Source organism: Pygocentrus nattereri, chromosome 24, assembly GCF_015220715.1.
Source record: "Pygocentrus nattereri isolate fPygNat1 chromosome 24, fPygNat1.pri, whole genome shotgun sequence".
NCBI lineage: Eukaryota > Metazoa > Chordata > Actinopteri > Characiformes > Serrasalmidae > Pygocentrus > Pygocentrus nattereri.
The window spans coordinates 23965328-23982768 of record NC_051234.1 but is presented as its reverse complement, the minus strand read 5'-3'; the positions used below and the strand labels follow the sequence as shown (position 1 = coordinate 23982768).

The window sequence follows — 17441 nt, the reverse complement described above, 5'->3', positions numbered from 1 at the left end:
TCAAAATGAGCTGTTTTTATATGTTTTTATACTGAGGAGTAAGCAGTCTACTTTGAAACGTTAACAGTACTACATCAATCTCTTTTATTCAGAAAAGTTAGCAATAATTCAGGTTTTCTTGATATGGGCCCTTTGAGGGAGCATAGTGTCACTGTAATGCACAGACTCGAGTGGCCTATTTCTTTTACAACCAAAGGTGACTAATACAATATTATATGCCAATGTCTAATAAATAGATTTATTATTGAGAGTTATCAATAAACAATTTGCCCATTAAGCAACGTTGTTCATTAGCCAGGCAGCGTAAGTTTTATTAACTTGGCACATTATTAATTTGTCACATGTGATCAGCCTCTTTAGTACTATTTTGTCTACTACTCTCAGAAAACGGTAGTAAACTGTGGAGTGGTACCCTCAAGGGTACATCTCAGTACCTTTAGCCAGGGAATATATTTGTATCATAATTCATTGAAATTATATTTAGTTGTATTGACTCCACACACCCCGTCCCGCCTACAGGCTTTTTAATTTATTGCTCTGTTTCAATATATTAATTTATGAAAAGATACAAATTTGTACTTTTCACCTGGAAAAACTTATTTAAGGAACACAATTGGATCTTAGAACAACTGTTCTACCTTTGATGGAACATTTACATTGTTTGTACCATGAAGAACAAAAAATACACCTGTACACTGTTAGAAATAAGGATTCTGTGCAACACCTTGCATGTACCCCTCCAATACGAGAGAATTTTTAAAAATATGTTTTAAGCTAAAACCTTTATTGCTAAACTATCATAAAACAAATATCTCAGGCTTAAGGCAGCACATTCAGAACTTCATGCAAAAACTCTCTGTGATGGAGCTTTTACAGACAATAAATGTTTCAGATGTCTGGTTCTTTTCATCACCACTGTAAACAATTCTGACTGGGTAAGTTTCTCTGAAACCAATTGTTTCACATCAAACCACTCTGCATGACTTTGTTCACATCTTAAGCATTAAATTATACAGAATTATTGGACAATAAGTGGAATTCCCCTTTAAAAGGCCTTTACTACACTCTAAGAAGGTTCTTTAGTAAAGAAAATGGTTCTGTATAGAACCATGAACACTCAAAGATCCCTTTGCATGGTGAAAGTGTTCTTCAGATTGATGGAGAACGTGTTGTAGATGGTTCTATATAGCACCAAAAACAATTGTGTTGCTGTTATAATGTCAAGCTTGTAACAATAGAAGAACATTTTTGGTGCTATATAGAACCATAAAATGGGCTTGTAGTTTATAACAGTAGAACCCTTTTTGGTGCTATGTAGAACAATTTTCAAAAGGTTCTACATAGTCAACCTTGAAGTGGGTCTATATAGAACCTTTTTGATGCTGCATAAAACCATAAAATGGTTCTTTATAGCACCAAAAACCCTTTTCCGTGCTATACAGAACCATTTTCAAAAATATATATAATGTATATACAAGACATTCTCCTTCAATCAGAACAACCCTTTCACCATGCAAAGAATCATGCACAGCGTTCTTTGAGTGTTCATGGTTCTATATAGAACTATTATATAGAAATATTTTTTACTAAAGAACCCTAGAAGAACATCTGTTTAAGAGTGTATGTCATGGCTGTGTGCAAAAGGTTACAAAGCGTCATCAAAGTGTTTCTGCATAAGTCAATTTAATGGTGATAATAATAATTAAATGCATTTTATGCATCTTCAATGACCATTTAATCAGACAAGGTGAGGTCAGATTTGTGAAGTACACAGCAGGGTGTGTGTGTCAGGAGCAGGTATTGTTTTACCTGTTCAGGGTCTGTGATCGTATTGATCTGTAGACACTCTGAGAGGCACACAATGTGTAGATCTGCGACATGTTCTGGTGCATGGAGGCTAAACAGACCGAAAGGCGGAGACAGACGCAGGGCGTCTAAGGCTTTCAGAGGATGGAGGGAAGGAGGAGAAAGCGGGATGACAGTGGGGGGGCAAGAGGATGACACAGATCAGCATGCTGTTAATAGCTCAGTCTCAGAATAGCAGTCACAGGGGAGCAGTGAAGTGAGCAACTTTCAGGGAAGATGCAATCCGATGCTCGACTTTAGCAAAAACGCTCAGCCAGACACACACTGCCGTGCTGAAACTCAGAGCACTACCTAGCTGAAATGGCCAGAAACTAGTGCCGGTCGCTCCAAGCACAATTTGGACGGAATGTACTTTTATGAATGTTTTCAGATGCTAATGCTTTTACTACTCAAGTATCCAGCACTGTGCAAAGACCACAAAGACCAGTTTCAGATCTGAAGCAAGAGTGGAGCTTGATTATCTCTCAAAGATGAAAGCTTTAGTACTGTTTATCTGATGGGGATAGCTTTGGTGGTCTAACAGGTCTTGCACTGTGGATATTCTTATTCATATACTCAACTTTTTTTACTACTTTCCTTTGACTTTCTCTATATCTGCACAGTACTGTATTTGTGAAGAATGTACTTTTTCTTCACTTCCATTTTAGTCCTCAACATTTAGTACTAATTCCTTTTTTAGCTTTAACTTCACACTATTTTCTTTTCTTAGCAATTAAGGCTTCACTGCGGTTCACACCTCTTACTCCTCAAATAGAGAAGAACCAGCCTAACAAACTTCAGCTCATACGCTAAGAGACTCAATACTTCAAGGGCTTATATTCTAAGGTTATTTATTATATATTTTACTTTATTCCCTTGAGGTTCACTTATCACAATTGTTTTGGTTTTAATGCATCAAAACAGCCATAATCCACTTTTACATTATCATTTTTTTTCAGCCTCGCTTTATCCCTTGTAATCAAACAGGCTGTTTTTGTTAATATGCCTTTAAGGCTGACGTATGTAAATGACCTCTGTTATGATTGGCTGCCCTGCACTGTGCTTCATTCAAAAAACACTCCAGGCTGAAACACTCCTTACAGCTTCAACATCAATGGGCGGGTCTAGTGGATATACATGCAACACCCCTGGTCTGGTTGCATGTTTTGTTGATTTCCTAAGAGAAAATAAGTTAAACATCCTCTAAAGGGAACACATTTATGGCATTTTCTGAAAATTTAGGTACACATTTTCTATGTCTTTGCTTAGCTTAACACAAGGGCGTCCAGTCTTATCTGCAAAGGGACAGTGTGGCACTTCCAAACAAGCAAAATCCACTTGTGCTTTGTTGGAATGAAAACTGGCAGACACATAAATTGACATGTAAAGTCATTATTTTGTGATACTAAGCCATTATTTTGAGATACTAAATCACTATTTTGAGATAAAAATACAAATAAATATACAACCCCATTTCCAAAAAAGCTGGGATGCTGTGCAAAAGGTAAATAATAACAAAATGCAATGACGTGCGGATTATTTAAAGGCTATATTTCATTAAAAATAGTACAAAGACAACATATCAAATGTTTAAACTGAGAAAATTTATTGTTTTTGAAAAAAAATGTGCCCTTTTTGAATTTGATGCCAACCACATATTTCAAAATAGTTGGGACAGGGGCAACAAAAGGCTGGTAAAGTTGCGCAAAAACATCTGCTTGCTAATGGACAATAGGTCAGTAACTTGATTGGGTGTAAAAAAGCATTCCAGAGAGGCTGAGTCTTTCAGAAGTAAAGATGAGGAGGGGTTCACAACTCTATGAAACACTGCACGAACAAATAGTGCAACCATTCAAGAACTTTTTTCAAGAATAACATTTATTACATAATAGCAAGAACTTTTATTTTTCATCACCTATGGTATATAATTTCGTTTAAAGATTCAGAGAATCTGGAGAAATATCTGTTTGCAAGGGACAAGGCCGAAAAACAATATTTGCTGGCCGTGATCTTTGGGCCGTCAGATGGCACTGTATTAAAAACAGACATGATTCTTTAGAGAAAATCACTGCATGGGCTCAGAAACACTTCTGAAAATCACTGTCTGTGAAAACAGTTTGTCGCTGTATCCACAAATTTAAGTAAAACTTTATAACGCAATGAAGAAACCAGATATAAACAGGATCCAAGAATGCTGCCATCTTCTCTGGGCCTGAGCTCATTTGAAAAGGTCAGACGTTCAACATTTGAAATTCTTTTTTAGAAATCATGGATACTGTGTCCTCCAGGCTAAAGACCTCTCAGCTTGTTATCAGCATACAGTTCAAAAGCCAGTATTCATGATGGTATAGGGGTGCATTAGTGCACATGGCATGGGTGACATTCACATCTGTGCAGGCACCATTAACGCTGAATAATAGATACATGTTTTGGCAACATATGTTGCCGTCTATATGACATCTTTTTCAGGGAAGGCCTTGCTTATTTCAGCATGACCATGACAAACCACATTCTGCATGCATTACAGCAGCATGAGTTTCAAGGTTATTTGTCATTTGCACAACAGGGCTGCAACAAACAACTAATCTGATAGTCGAATATTCTAGTGATTACTGAAACGAATAATCGATTATTCGGATTATAAATCAGTACATTACATAATGACTATGTAGCTAACAGCTTTTAAACTTTGTGTGAGATTGATCTTGAGGCAGCGGGACTGGTAGACGTCCTGTAAGACTGGTATTTTGTTGCCTATGATGGCTTCTGCCATACTAACCACTCCTTTAAGGGCCTTGCGGTCGCAAGCAGTGCAGCTGCTGTACCAGACAGTGATGCAGTTTGTGAGAATGCTCTCTAAAGTGCATCTGTAGAAGCTGGTGAGGATCTGAGGAGGCAGACCAAACTTCCTGAGCCTATGCAGGAAGAATAGATGCTGAAGGGCAGATCTCACAATAGTGTTGGTGTGGAGGGACCAGGTGAGGTCATCAGTGTATGCCTCTTTCATGACTTCTGCGAAAAAAGTAGTAAATAAAATGATAAATAATGTAATTTAATACATTTACATTGTTTCTTTTTTTGTCAGGTTATCTGCCTTGAGATTTGATCTACACTGTTGAAATATGATGAATTCTTTTTATTTTTATTTCAAGTTAATTCTCAGTGTAATCTTCTGCAGCTCTGTTCATCATTCTGGACAGAATGAACATTCATTCATTTTCATTTACATCTTACTTGCTTCCTACTGATTATTTGAATCCAGTGGGGCTGCAAGAAACGAACAGAACCATTTTGCATCTGTGTGAGATCTTCTGTCACTGTAACTCCAAAATACACATCAATAGACAATGCATATACATTCCATGGAATCAACAGGGAACCCTCATGTTTCTGCTACCTTCTGGCTCTCCTTTGTTCGTTTAGGTTGAAATAGGCTTGCAGGAGTCACTGCCTTCACACCAATAAAAGGTCCATATTATGTATATTTTGTACATTTTTACTCCCCAGTCCATATATGGCACCTTAAATTATGGAAACTAAGCTGTGAAAACCACATCTTCAGGCTTTTGAGGTCATGGATGCGTTTACCTGTATACACCTATTTGGCCTTCAGCAGTTTAGCTCTGCCATTCACATAAAGCTTGAAATTGGGTTTCGACCCATAGTGTTTCTGAATGAGACAGAACACAGGACAGCCAATAAGGATAAAGGTCTTGTACATATCTGTCCTAAAGGCACAGTAATGCAGTCTGTTTAATTTTGAGGGATAAAGAAGGGGCTGGAAAACAGCTGTGCAAAAATAAATTATGACCGCTCCTTTTATTTGTTTGTCAGATATGACTGCTGCTCAGGGGGCAATAATAAAATACAAGAAATGTAGTACGGTCCCTTTAACACTGTTTTAAGCCCAGTCACCCAAAACAGAGCTAACTCACCAGCCCTGCAAGTCCATTTACTCTCCTGATGTGCAGAAAGCCTTACCTGCATGCCCCCTTCACCTACTTGAATGCTTACCTGGTCATAACATGCCCTCACAGCAGTCTTGATTTTAATTCAGATTATCATTCTTTTTGAATGGCCTCTGATAGGTTTCTAGATTCTAATACTTGTACATTATTGGTCTCAATTTTGTTAATCTGATTACTTTTGCCTAATTAGGCTCACTTCTTTATTCACTAGCATATATTTGTAAGATGCCTCTTCATTTATTACTCTTATGGCTTGTTTTTCTATATGGTGTTGACCTGGTTTTCTGGTAGATACCCAGCTCTAGCTACTGGAACTCCAGTTAGACTTATGTTGTATTTAAACATGATTCTCTTAAATGTGCTAATCTCTTAACATTTCCTTCAGTATGGTTATTCCTTAACATTAAAGGTGACCACTGTAACTTCATGCAGGTTCACTCTTTTAAGTGTCACATTTGCCATCTTGATATATGCCCAGGAGGCACTCCTACATATTTCAGCTACATCAAAGTTAATCACTGAACATGCCTAACCTCCATATTTTTATATTTAATATTTTTAAATGGCTCTGCAAGTTTCCAGGTAAGGATGACTACTTGGCACCATCTGAAGCTCCTGTTATCTGCACCTACTTTTTTGCAGAAGGAACAAGTCTTGCCAGTTGAGAGGCTCAATGGGGAAGCGCTGAAAATGGTTAAATACTGTAAATGTGATCGGTTTACTGTGTTCTTACTAAATCTTTTTTTATTAAGTGATACTTTTTTAATCCCACCTCCACGTTTAACCCATCCATGAAGTGAAACACCACATACACACTAGTGAATACACACACTAGGGGGCAGTGAGCACACTTGCCCGGAGCGGTGGGCAGCCCTATCCACGGTGCCCAGGGAGCAATTGGGGGTTAGGTGTTATGCTCAAGGACACCTCAGTCATGGACTGTCAGCACTGGGAATCAAACCTGCAACCTTCCGGTCACAGGGCCAGTTCCCTAACCTCCAGCCCACGAGTGCCCCATGATGTTGGCATTAATGGCAAAGTATTTCTATTTGTCTAATTCTACTGTCTGGTTATTATTGCAATCCTGGAGATTTGTTAAAGAAAGGACACAAAGTTGTGGTTAGCTTTCAAGAACAGGTAAGCTTTTTGATTGTGGTTGCTAAATAATGTGATAAGTCTTAAGCTGTTTAAGAAATGCAGATTTAAAATGAGTTAAACGGTTGAAAATGTTCTAGTACTGAGGTTTGGGGTTTATTAGATGTTGAAGTGGGGGTTTCAGTGCTTTACTCAGCACAGGGTGAGGATTTGTTTGTGGTGTAAAACAAAAAGCAATGCCATAGTACAGGTTCAAATAAACACGATGGTCACATATTTTTCAAACAACAATAAAATTGTTTAAATTGTGTAAAAATGTTGTTTTCATACTATTTTCCAGTAGGGTTTAAATGATTTGCACATCATTGAATTTTGTTTTTGTTTACATTTTGCACAGCACAACATTTTTGATAATTATATATATATATATATATGTACGTATGTATATATAAATGAGAATATATCTCAAAATAACGAGTTAGTATCTTAAAACAATAACGTAGTATCCTAAAATGACGTGGCACCACAAATATATCAAAATAATGAAGTAATATCTAAAAACAATGACTTAGCCTCTCAAATGTCACAGCAATTCACTTAATAATAAAAAAATAATAATTAGGTTATAGATATTTTATTGGCGGGAATGGGCTTCCATAGATTCTTAAAGGCTAGAAAGGGACTAGTTGTGAATCGGGGTGAACTGAATGCTATATTGATCGCCCCACCCCCGCCTCAGCGCCCCTCTCTCTCTCTCTCTATCTCTAACTCTCTTTCTCTGTCTCTATCTCTCTTTCTCTTTGTATCTATCTCTCTCTTTCTCTCTGTCTCTCTCTCTCTCTCTCTCTCTCTCTCTCTCGTCTAGGCGCGTGCGTATGCGAGTGTGCACGTGCATTTTTGCCAGCGGTTTCGTCTTCCAACAAGGTGACGGTGGAGCTCTTACCGAACAGGTCCCTTCTGGAGAAAAGGCCAGTTTCACCCCCACTCCCTCCTCTACCGCCCCCCCTCCTCCGTCCTCCCTCCTCCCTTCCCTGCAGGCGCGTGCAGGCGGCGGCGATGCTCGTGCACTCGTGCTCGCGCTGCTAGCCGTGAGGGAAACGGGACCAACCGCATCATGGAGAGACACCGAGCTAAAGAGGGCATCTAACCGGCCACCTCACGAGCAAAGGTAGGGTGATGAGGGGCTGGTGGGCAGGTCGCTGGGGGCTTTAGAGGGAAGGAGAGAGAATGGATGCCTGTAAGGGCTGCGTTTACTTGGTTTTCACAGGCACAGACAGACTGACTGAAAGATCTGTCGAAGATGCAGGTCTTACATGTAATGGAGTCAGTCTTGCAGGTGCTTTCAGTCCCATCTCTGCGTGAGCACGAGGCTTCTCGACACGAGGCTAACGCTCCTGATCACTGCTGCTCTTTAAAGGTGCATCTTCATTAAACATGTGCTTGCTTGGTGCAAGGCCTGACCAATCGCCCACTGAATATACATGCATATATGTGTTTTATATACACACACACACACACACACACACACACACACACACACACATATATATATATATATATATATATATATATATATATATATATTCTATATGCAACATTTTTGATGATGTAAAAAACATAAGATGGTTATATAGAACCAAAATGGTTCTGCTATTGTTGTGATGTCAAGCTTGTAACAATAGAAAATTTTTAGTGCTGTATAGAGCTACAAATTCAGCTTGTAGCTTGTAAAAATAGAAGAACCTCCTTAAATGGTGCTATATAGAACCACAAAATCAGCTTGTAGCTTGTAACAATAGAAGAACCATTTTTTGTGCTACATAGAACCATTTTATGGTTTTCTATGGCATCAAACATATTCTATATAGAACCACGTTTTTGAAAATGCTTCTATAGTACCAAAAAGAGTTCTTCTGTTGTTGTAAGCTACAAGCACATTGTATGGTTCTATATAGCACCAAAATGTTCTTCTATTATTATTTCATTGTTCTATATAGAATCTTTTTGAGACTATACAGAACCATAAAATGGTCCTATATAGCACCAAAAAGTTGATTTCCATTGTTGTAATGTTGAGATTGGAACCCTTTTTGGTGTTATTTTCAGAAGGTTTTCTGAAAGTTTCTATACAGAACCATATACAACATATTCTCCATAGTCTGAAGAACTGTTGGACCATGCAAAGAACCATTTAAGCATGAAATGGTTCTGTATAGAACACATGGTTCTAAAAAGAATTATGCTCTTCACTCAAGAACCCCTGAAGAACCATCCTTTGTAAGAGTGCACGGCTGAAACTGAATATGAAGAGTTCATGTCTACCTTTGTTAAAATCGAGCTAAAATTGTTCTTCCGTCTAAGCTTTTGTAAATTCTTTGCATCTTTGCATTTATACTATTATATGTACATTTATATAGTGATACCAAATTTAATATTTACATGATGATGAGTTTTTGAGCTTTATGCTGAATCTATCAGATAGAACTCTGAGGTAAAGAGCAGTACTAATAGGCCCTGGTTGTATTCACTGGAGAGAAAACGGCCTGTTATCACTGGCCCCTTATTGTACAATATTAACAAGATTAATTGGATTATTATGACAACACTGATGAGTAATGATAATAATAATGATGGTATTAACAGTAAGAGTACTGATGATGATAATGTACATCTCTTTAAATAATGTGAGGTTCAGGTCACAATTAACAGCAGGTCTAAAGCTTTTCACAGCAGTTCACAGTGCATATGGTTCATTAGCCACAACAATTAAAAGAACAAGTTCAGGTTTAGTAAATGTGCTTGATAGCTGGATCACTTTGCAAAGTTCATTTTAATTTAAAATGCAGCATGCATAGTGCATATAAAAAGAAATAAATAATACATTGATTTAAAACAGATACAAATAGATTTTAGATCATACAGAATTCTATTTCTGGTACAAAAAAAACAGAAAACAGAAATCATTATCTACACCACCTGATCTTCACAAACGGAAGAATGTATTCATTTTTAACCACATACTTAGCAAGCAACTGTGAAATCTCATTACTCATCGATAAATTGATTAGAGCGCATATATCTTCACATGAAGCCAAAGTGACTTTAGATTTCATGCTCTTTAAACATACTGATGTTGTTCTTTATGGCAGAGAAGGATTTTAATAGTATTTTAATAGTCAATTGTACAGTTTTGTTTAAGAATATTACTTAAAATCACTTACAAACATTTTTATATATCAAACCTTTTAAAACAATTTTATAACATTCATAATTAAATGTCTTGAAGCTGTTTGATCTTTTAATTTCTGATGTTTTGTAGTTGTGATGCTGGTTTACTACACTAAAATGTCTGCGTTTAATTTATTTTTAGTGCATTGCACAGCTTTATAAGACAGATTTAGTCCTGGTTTCTACTGCCTATATATCAGTATCCACATCAACAGATATGGACATGAAACATATTGGATATCAGCACTTGCCCACAGTTTCCATATCAGTGCACTTCTGTTGTCTTATACACCTTGTTATGTACCTTATTGATTCTACAAGGGAAATTTGTCATTTGGCTGTCTATCTCTGCCCTGTCTGGGAGCAGCACAGTGTCGCCAGCAGTGCAGTGCCATCTGGAGCAGCGGGGGCGGGGGTATAAGTGCTTCGCCCAGGGGCACAACCAAGTATTCTCAGTCAGTCCTGGGATTTGAACTCTCACCTACCCAAATCACCAGGCTGCCTGAACTCCAACTACTGCTACTCCTGCTGCCACAGAAGTGCCCCCAGTTGGAACCTCATATATAAACTTGATACTGTATACCATGAATGTGTGTTTTCTTTCAGACGGGAGGCACAATGAGTGAGGAGGTGTCTGTAGTCCCTGGCTGGCTGACCCCTGACCCCTTGTGGGTCAGCAGCGGTGGCGGGAGCATGGACAACATCACAGTTGGGACGTCTCCTCCAGCAGCTGTTCTGCCTCCGCAGCCTCCTCCCGAGGTGCTGGTGAACCCGTGGGACATTGTGCTGTGCACCTCGGGGACCCTCATTGCCTGTGAGAATGCGCTGGTGGTGCTGGTGATCTGGCAGAATCCAGCACTACGGGCACCCATGTTCCTCCTGATCGGCAGCTTAGCGCTAGCTGATCTCCTGGCCGGCGTGGGCCTGGTGCTGCACTTTGCCTTTGCCTACTTGCTGCGTTCGGACTCTGCCCAGCTGCTGACTGTGGGCTTGGTGGTGGCCTCCTTCTCTGCCTCCGTTTTCAGCCTGCTGGCCATCACCATAGACCGCTATCTGTCGCTGTACTACGCACTCACATACAACTCAGAGCGCACAGCTGCCTTCACTTATGCCATGCTGGTGCTGCTGTGGGGCGTCTCGCTGTGTTTAGGCGTTCTTCCCGTCACAGGGGTCAACTGCCTCAGCCAGGAGGCCACATGCAGCGTGGTGTGGCCTCTCACCAAAAACAATGTGGCCGTGCTGTCTGTGTCCTTCTTGCTGCTTTTCGGCCTCATGCTGCAACTTTATGTGCAAATCTGCAAAATCGTTATGCGCCACGCCCACCAAATCGCTCTGCAGCACCACTTCTTAGCTGCCTCACCGCACTACGTCACCACACGTAAGGGTGTCTCCACACTGGCCATCATCCTGGGAACCTTCGCCGCCTGCTGGATGCCCTTCACCGTGTACTCGCTCGTGGCCGACTACACCTATCCGCCGCTGTACACCTATGCCACGCTGGTGCCCGCCACCTACAACTCCGTCATCAACCCCGTCATCTACGCCTTCCGCAACCAGGAGATCCAGAAGGCGCTATGGATCGTGTGCTGCGGCTGTGTCCCAGCCAGTGTGGCTCAAAGGGCCCGGACACCCAGTGATGTCTGATGTTTGGAAGCAGTGTTTGGTAACCGGCTTAGAGATCCGGCTACATAGGGAATTGCGCCTCCATCTTATGTACTATTTTGATGGAATTTGTTTTATAAGGGGAAGTGTGGTAATGTAATTATTACCATAGTATCTCTGTGATTTTAGTCCTGTCGGAATCTGTCATTCCTGGCATTCCTGGACTGTAGACATAACCCCAGGTTATATCAATCCTATTCAAATAGGCAGCACTATTTGATCTGGACTAGTTTTACCAGGGGATCTTCCTTAATGTAAATTTTAATTGCTCTGACTTTACATAGATACTTTATCCCGTATGATAATGTCCTCAAATTACCGCAGGTAGCCTGGATCGAAAAGTGAGAGTCTGAATGTACACAACCAGTAGACGCCCACTCAATAACAATAACAACACGGCGCACAGCCTTGTGTGTTACCGAGTTTTGTCATTCGTTGGTGTGAAACGGTTTTGAACAGGACTACTATTACTAAGCCTACAATTAATCACTTATCATACTTATTGGCAGATTCGTACTGGATATTGATCATCATTTATAACAAGTTCCCAGGTAAAATGAATCCAGCTTGAACAGTCACCCTGAGGGTGCATGTGGTCCATTTTATGTCTTCCCCTTTTCTTGAATGTCTCCTTGAACCACTGCCACGCGAACTTTCCCTCACCCAGGCCATCGCAACTGTCCATGTCTGGTGGTAATCAGCTGTACATAAGATGTAGATAAATTTTGTCCAGGCTTTTACTGATGTGCGCTCTTGTTGAGGGACTGTGACTGTTCGGCTTGGTCTCAGTGGCAGTGAGGGAGGATGAGGGAGGAGGAAAACAGAGAGAGAGAGGGGGAGAGAGAGGAGAATGAGGGCTCGCGCATGGCTCGCTCCTTTCGTCTCTCTGCTGCATGTTGAACGTGCACTGAAAACCAAGCAACTGTGGAGAGCTAAAAATAACCCGAACAGGGCAGCTCGCTTCATTTCGCTGGCTGTTTTGTGTTTTTTCGCTTTAAACCCTTTACCCAAGGCATGCCCTCCCAACACAGAAGACCATGAAGAGCTAATAACACCCCCCGAATGAGAGCCTCTCTATGAACATCATACCCATTGATGCCTTTTTTAGCCTAAATTGATAGCTAAATCAGTTTCTTATCCGCATCCTCATGCATAAATGCTGGGCTGAAATGAACTGGAGTCTGTGTGAAGTGCGCTGTAATTTAAACCCCTCTTTGTTAACAAGGAAGGATGGGGGGGGACAAAGTTGAATGCTACCGTGGCAGGTTAGGCTACTATGTGCAAATTGGTGATGCTTATTATTCAGCGACATGTGGATGGATTTTAATGTACAGTGTAGTTTTGGTTTTTTCGTGTACGCAGTGACCTCACTGCTTGGAATCCAAGTCTGGTTGTTATGGATCAGTGACCATACCATATAAAATGGATATGTTAATTTAAATGAACCTAATTGGTGAACACATGGTGCTGTATTTTAATTGGTGACATTTACATATTATTCCAAAAATGGAAAAAAAAGCTATTAATAGGCTACTTACCAAAATATAAAATGGCCTAACCACCATCCTCACCTAAATATACTATACTCTGAAATGAGTCTTCCTTTTAAACCAACCAGGTGGTGAGGAAGATAAGGTTCAGCTTTATAAAGAATAGCAAACATGAGGTTACAGTCCAGTAGAGTTTGTTAAAATGTTATTACCTGCTTTTTTCTCAAATGTGTGCTTTTAAAGTCAGGTATTGGGCAAGACTGCTTCCCAAAGACTTCCATTGGGCATACAAAATCACAACAAATGAGCTAATATCATACAGCAACACGCTACTGTCCAACGTTTGTATTATTTCCCTCTTATGATAAAAACGTTAAAGAGTCGTAACTGTTGAGTATCTGTCAAGAAGCCCTTACTGAGAAAAGGAAATAGACGAAAAAGAAGAACATTTAACCCCAAAACGTAAACAACCCAAAGAAGCTGCTTGTTTTCTCAGAACGGACTGACTGGTCACCCCAGAGTCCAGACATCAACATCACTGAATGTATTTGGGATTACTTGGATTGTCAGAAGCAGAAAGTGCAACCAACTTCTAAGACTGAACTTTGGAGGTATGAAAAATATCCCTGCAGATTTCTTGAAACTGAAAACTAATAGGAAGTCTCCCAAAAAGAATGGAAGCTGTAATAAAGACAAATTTAGACATATTAAATACTGAAAGTATCTGAAAAATGTGATTTATTTAGTAGTGGAGGCTTTTCTTCTGACACTGAAAAATGAATGTACTTAGTGGCCATTTTTACCTAATACTATACTAAAATGTGAGGGTGGTCTCTTTTTTGCCCAGCACTGCACAAGACCATTTTAAAGCAGAAACTGTATGCAGGTCTGTTTCCTGCCGACACTATAGGAGCTGTTGTGTTGCACTGTGTCTTACTTTAAAAGCACACATTTAATGTAAAAAGAAAATACAAAACCTAAAATCTCAAAAATAGTAAACAATATTTTTGGACTGTTTCTCTAAGTCCTGTTCTACAATGCCAAGTACCCACAATCGATTTCAGTACCACGGTAGACTCCATCAGCCAGCAATAACTGTGTTCCGAGCGTTTTACCAAATTATAGCAATACTCTAGCAGCAATAACAGCTTTTCCCAGCAAAGTGTCCACCTCTATAATCAGAAACAGCTGTGAGATATTTGCCTCTACTTCATCCTTCGGAGTGGAAATGATATAAAAGATCCCTGCAACCTAAAGCTGAACAGAGGCTTTTTTAGCAGTGTTTTGAAAAATGTGAACTGGACATGTCAGCTGTCCGAAGCCCTGGATTTCCACTACAATTCCTGCAATTGCACTGCCTCATGTTCATATCCATGAAATTCAATAGCAAAGCGGTTATGTGCCCCAGCCTTGATCATATAGGCTACAAGTGAACTGATACTTTACCTTCAATGTGACCTATTCAGCAGTGTGCATCGCTGTTGTGAACCTTTTGACACTTTAACGTAGTCTGTCTGTGGTGTGTGTGGGTATGTGTGTGGTCATATTGTTGTGTATGAGTTGCATGTGCGCGTGCATGCATACGTGTGTGTTTGTGTGTACATATGCAGTGTGATAAGTCTGTGAGCTGTACGGACACACACCTAAAGGGACACAGTGGTCAGGTGGGAAGCGTCTCCTGTGTGGCTTCCCCATAGACCTGTATGGGGTAAAATGGCTAGCAGTCTTCCCTCTGCCTTCAGGTAGGACATACCCACGTGACCTTTGACCTGAGTGACCTCTTCTTTTAAGCTGCAAATGAGCTAATTCCAGTGGGGATCAGAATAGTGACATCATCATATCCTGAGTTGAGGATGATGATGCTATGGAGCCCCATTGGTGACACCCTTCGTAAATAAGGGCAGAACAAGGTGTAGGAATGGGGGGTGGGGGTGGGGTGTAGTTAAGTCATGACCACAGTTTAGTCAGGTGTGGAAATGAGATTGTTAAGTCGCGGTCAGAAAGGCAAAGGTGTCCATTCTTATCTGGTAAGGGCCAGGTTTTCATTCCAACAAGGCAGAAGATCACACGATGAACAGTTTGACTGAAATCGATTGATTAAAGTAGTGAAAACAGGTGTGTTTGGAATGAAGACCTGCAGCCACACTGACCCTTTGTAGATAAGACTGGACACTCATTCACTCAGTAAGGCAACAAGATAGTTGTGACCATAGTTTAGTAAGACAGGGGAATGAGATAGGTAAGTTGTGGCCACAACTTAGTAGGGCTCTTTTATTAAGCTGCAAATTAGCTAATTCTGGCAGTGCACAGATGATCAGTGGGGATCAGAATAGTGACATCATCATATCCTGAGTTGAGGATGCTGATGCAATGGAGACGCTCTTGTGACATCTTTGCTTAAATAAGGTGTAGGAACAGGAACTTAATTTGTGGCCATGACTTAAGGCATAGGAACAAGATAGTTAAGTCATGGGCATGACTGGGAATGACTTCTCGTTACCAAACCTTACTACATTGAGGGACCCCATTAGGATCCTGTTCCCACGCCTTAGTATGTTGTGGTGACCCATTTTTTTATTATTATTAAGAAAGGATATTACCAGTGGGGCTCCGTATGACATGTGCATCGCCATTGATGACTGAAAAACTTGTCAGGCTTCTGTGTAAAAACAGAGCTATAAAAAAGGGAGAACTCCGTGAGCTATGAAGATGAATTTATTTTGTTATATTAATTGAAAGTTTCTATTTTCTGTTTCTTTGCCTTGTTTCCACCCGAATTTATGAGATTCCTGTCTTGCATTTTGATGCGCTGTACAGCCTCTTCTGAATGTATTATCAAACGGAATAGTAATTACCTGTTTATTTGCTAAGGTATATTATCGATCGAACTGATCCTGTAAATAAGGCATGCAACAATAGGGGAGGCATTGTGATATCATAGTCATGGTGCTCCTAGGAACAGTTATCCTTGGGCCATGTCCCAGTTCACCCCATATAACCTTTTCCTTGTCTCCTTTTCTCTGTGAGTGCTGATCTGTATCTGACTTGAGTGGGCAAAAGATCAATGTACAGCAGTCCATACATGCACAAAGGCAAGTAAGAAAAGGAGAGGAGAGTGCTTCAGAGGATTCGGAATGAGGACTGTGCTTCCAAGCCACATCCTGATGTTTGTGGAATCTTTAGTGTTTGATAAAAGCTATGATGTGATGTTAATAATGTTAAATCAAAATTCTGTCATATTATGACATCACTTTAAGCAAGTGCTTAATGCCCAACTGCATTACTGTCACTGATGGAAGCTTTGGTGAATGGACCTTTGGTGGCTCTTCCTTTCATTTCGAAAGAACTAACCAATCGTAGATGACTGTGCAATGTAATCCACTAGATGCTCATGACAGAATGACTTGTGATGTCACAACTGATTGCAGATTGACTTGTAAAGATGTAACAGCATATTTGATTAAAGAATGACTCATGATGTCACAATTGATAGCAGCTTGTGAAGTCACAGCTTATTCCAGACTCACTTGTGGTGTTACAGCTGATCACAGAATGACTTGAATTGTGATGTCATAATTAAGTAAAGAATGATTTGTGATGTCACAAATGATTGCAGAGTAGCTTGTGATTTCACAATTACAGAATGACTTGTGATGTCACAACTGATTACAGATTGATTTGTTGAGCTGTGATGTCATATTTGATTGAAGTATGACTTGTGTTGTCACAACTGATAACAGCTTGTGATGTTGCAATTGCAGAATGACTTGTGATGTCACAACTGTTTGCAGATTGACTTGTGATGTCACAATTGATTGCAGATTGACTTATGGTGTCTCAACTGATTACAGAATGGCTTGTGATGTCACAATTGATTGTAGATTGACTTGTGATGTCACAATTGATTGCAGATTGACTTGGTGTCATAAAGGACATATTTCCAGAGAAAAGGACTGGGATTGGACTGGTATGGCTGAAGTCTCCTTATCAGTTAAATTAAAGGGCATAGCAGAAGAACTCCTAAGGCACATAGCTTTGAGTCTAGGGGTTAGGGGGAAATCTTCTCAAGCAAATTTCCTCATGGTATACAGTTGCTGAATGGGCTACAATTAAAATTGGATTGACCCAGACCTCCTGAATGACCAGAGGAACA

General features: G+C 40.1%; 1 protein-coding gene across 1 annotated transcript; it reads left to right on the top strand.

The window, feature by feature from the left end:
* Positions 1 to 7756: 7756 nt before the first annotated feature.
* Positions 7757 to 13915, top strand: gpr12 (G protein-coupled receptor 12). The gene is made up of 2 exons (XM_017722123.2): positions 7757 to 8076; positions 10743 to 13915. The coding sequence occupies exon 2, from the start codon at positions 10755 to 10757 to the stop codon at positions 11778 to 11780; it is 1026 nt and encodes a 341-aa protein (XP_017577612.1). The 5' UTR covers positions 7757 to 8076; positions 10743 to 10754; the 3' UTR covers positions 11781 to 13915.
* Positions 13916 to 17441: the final 3526 nt, after the last annotated feature.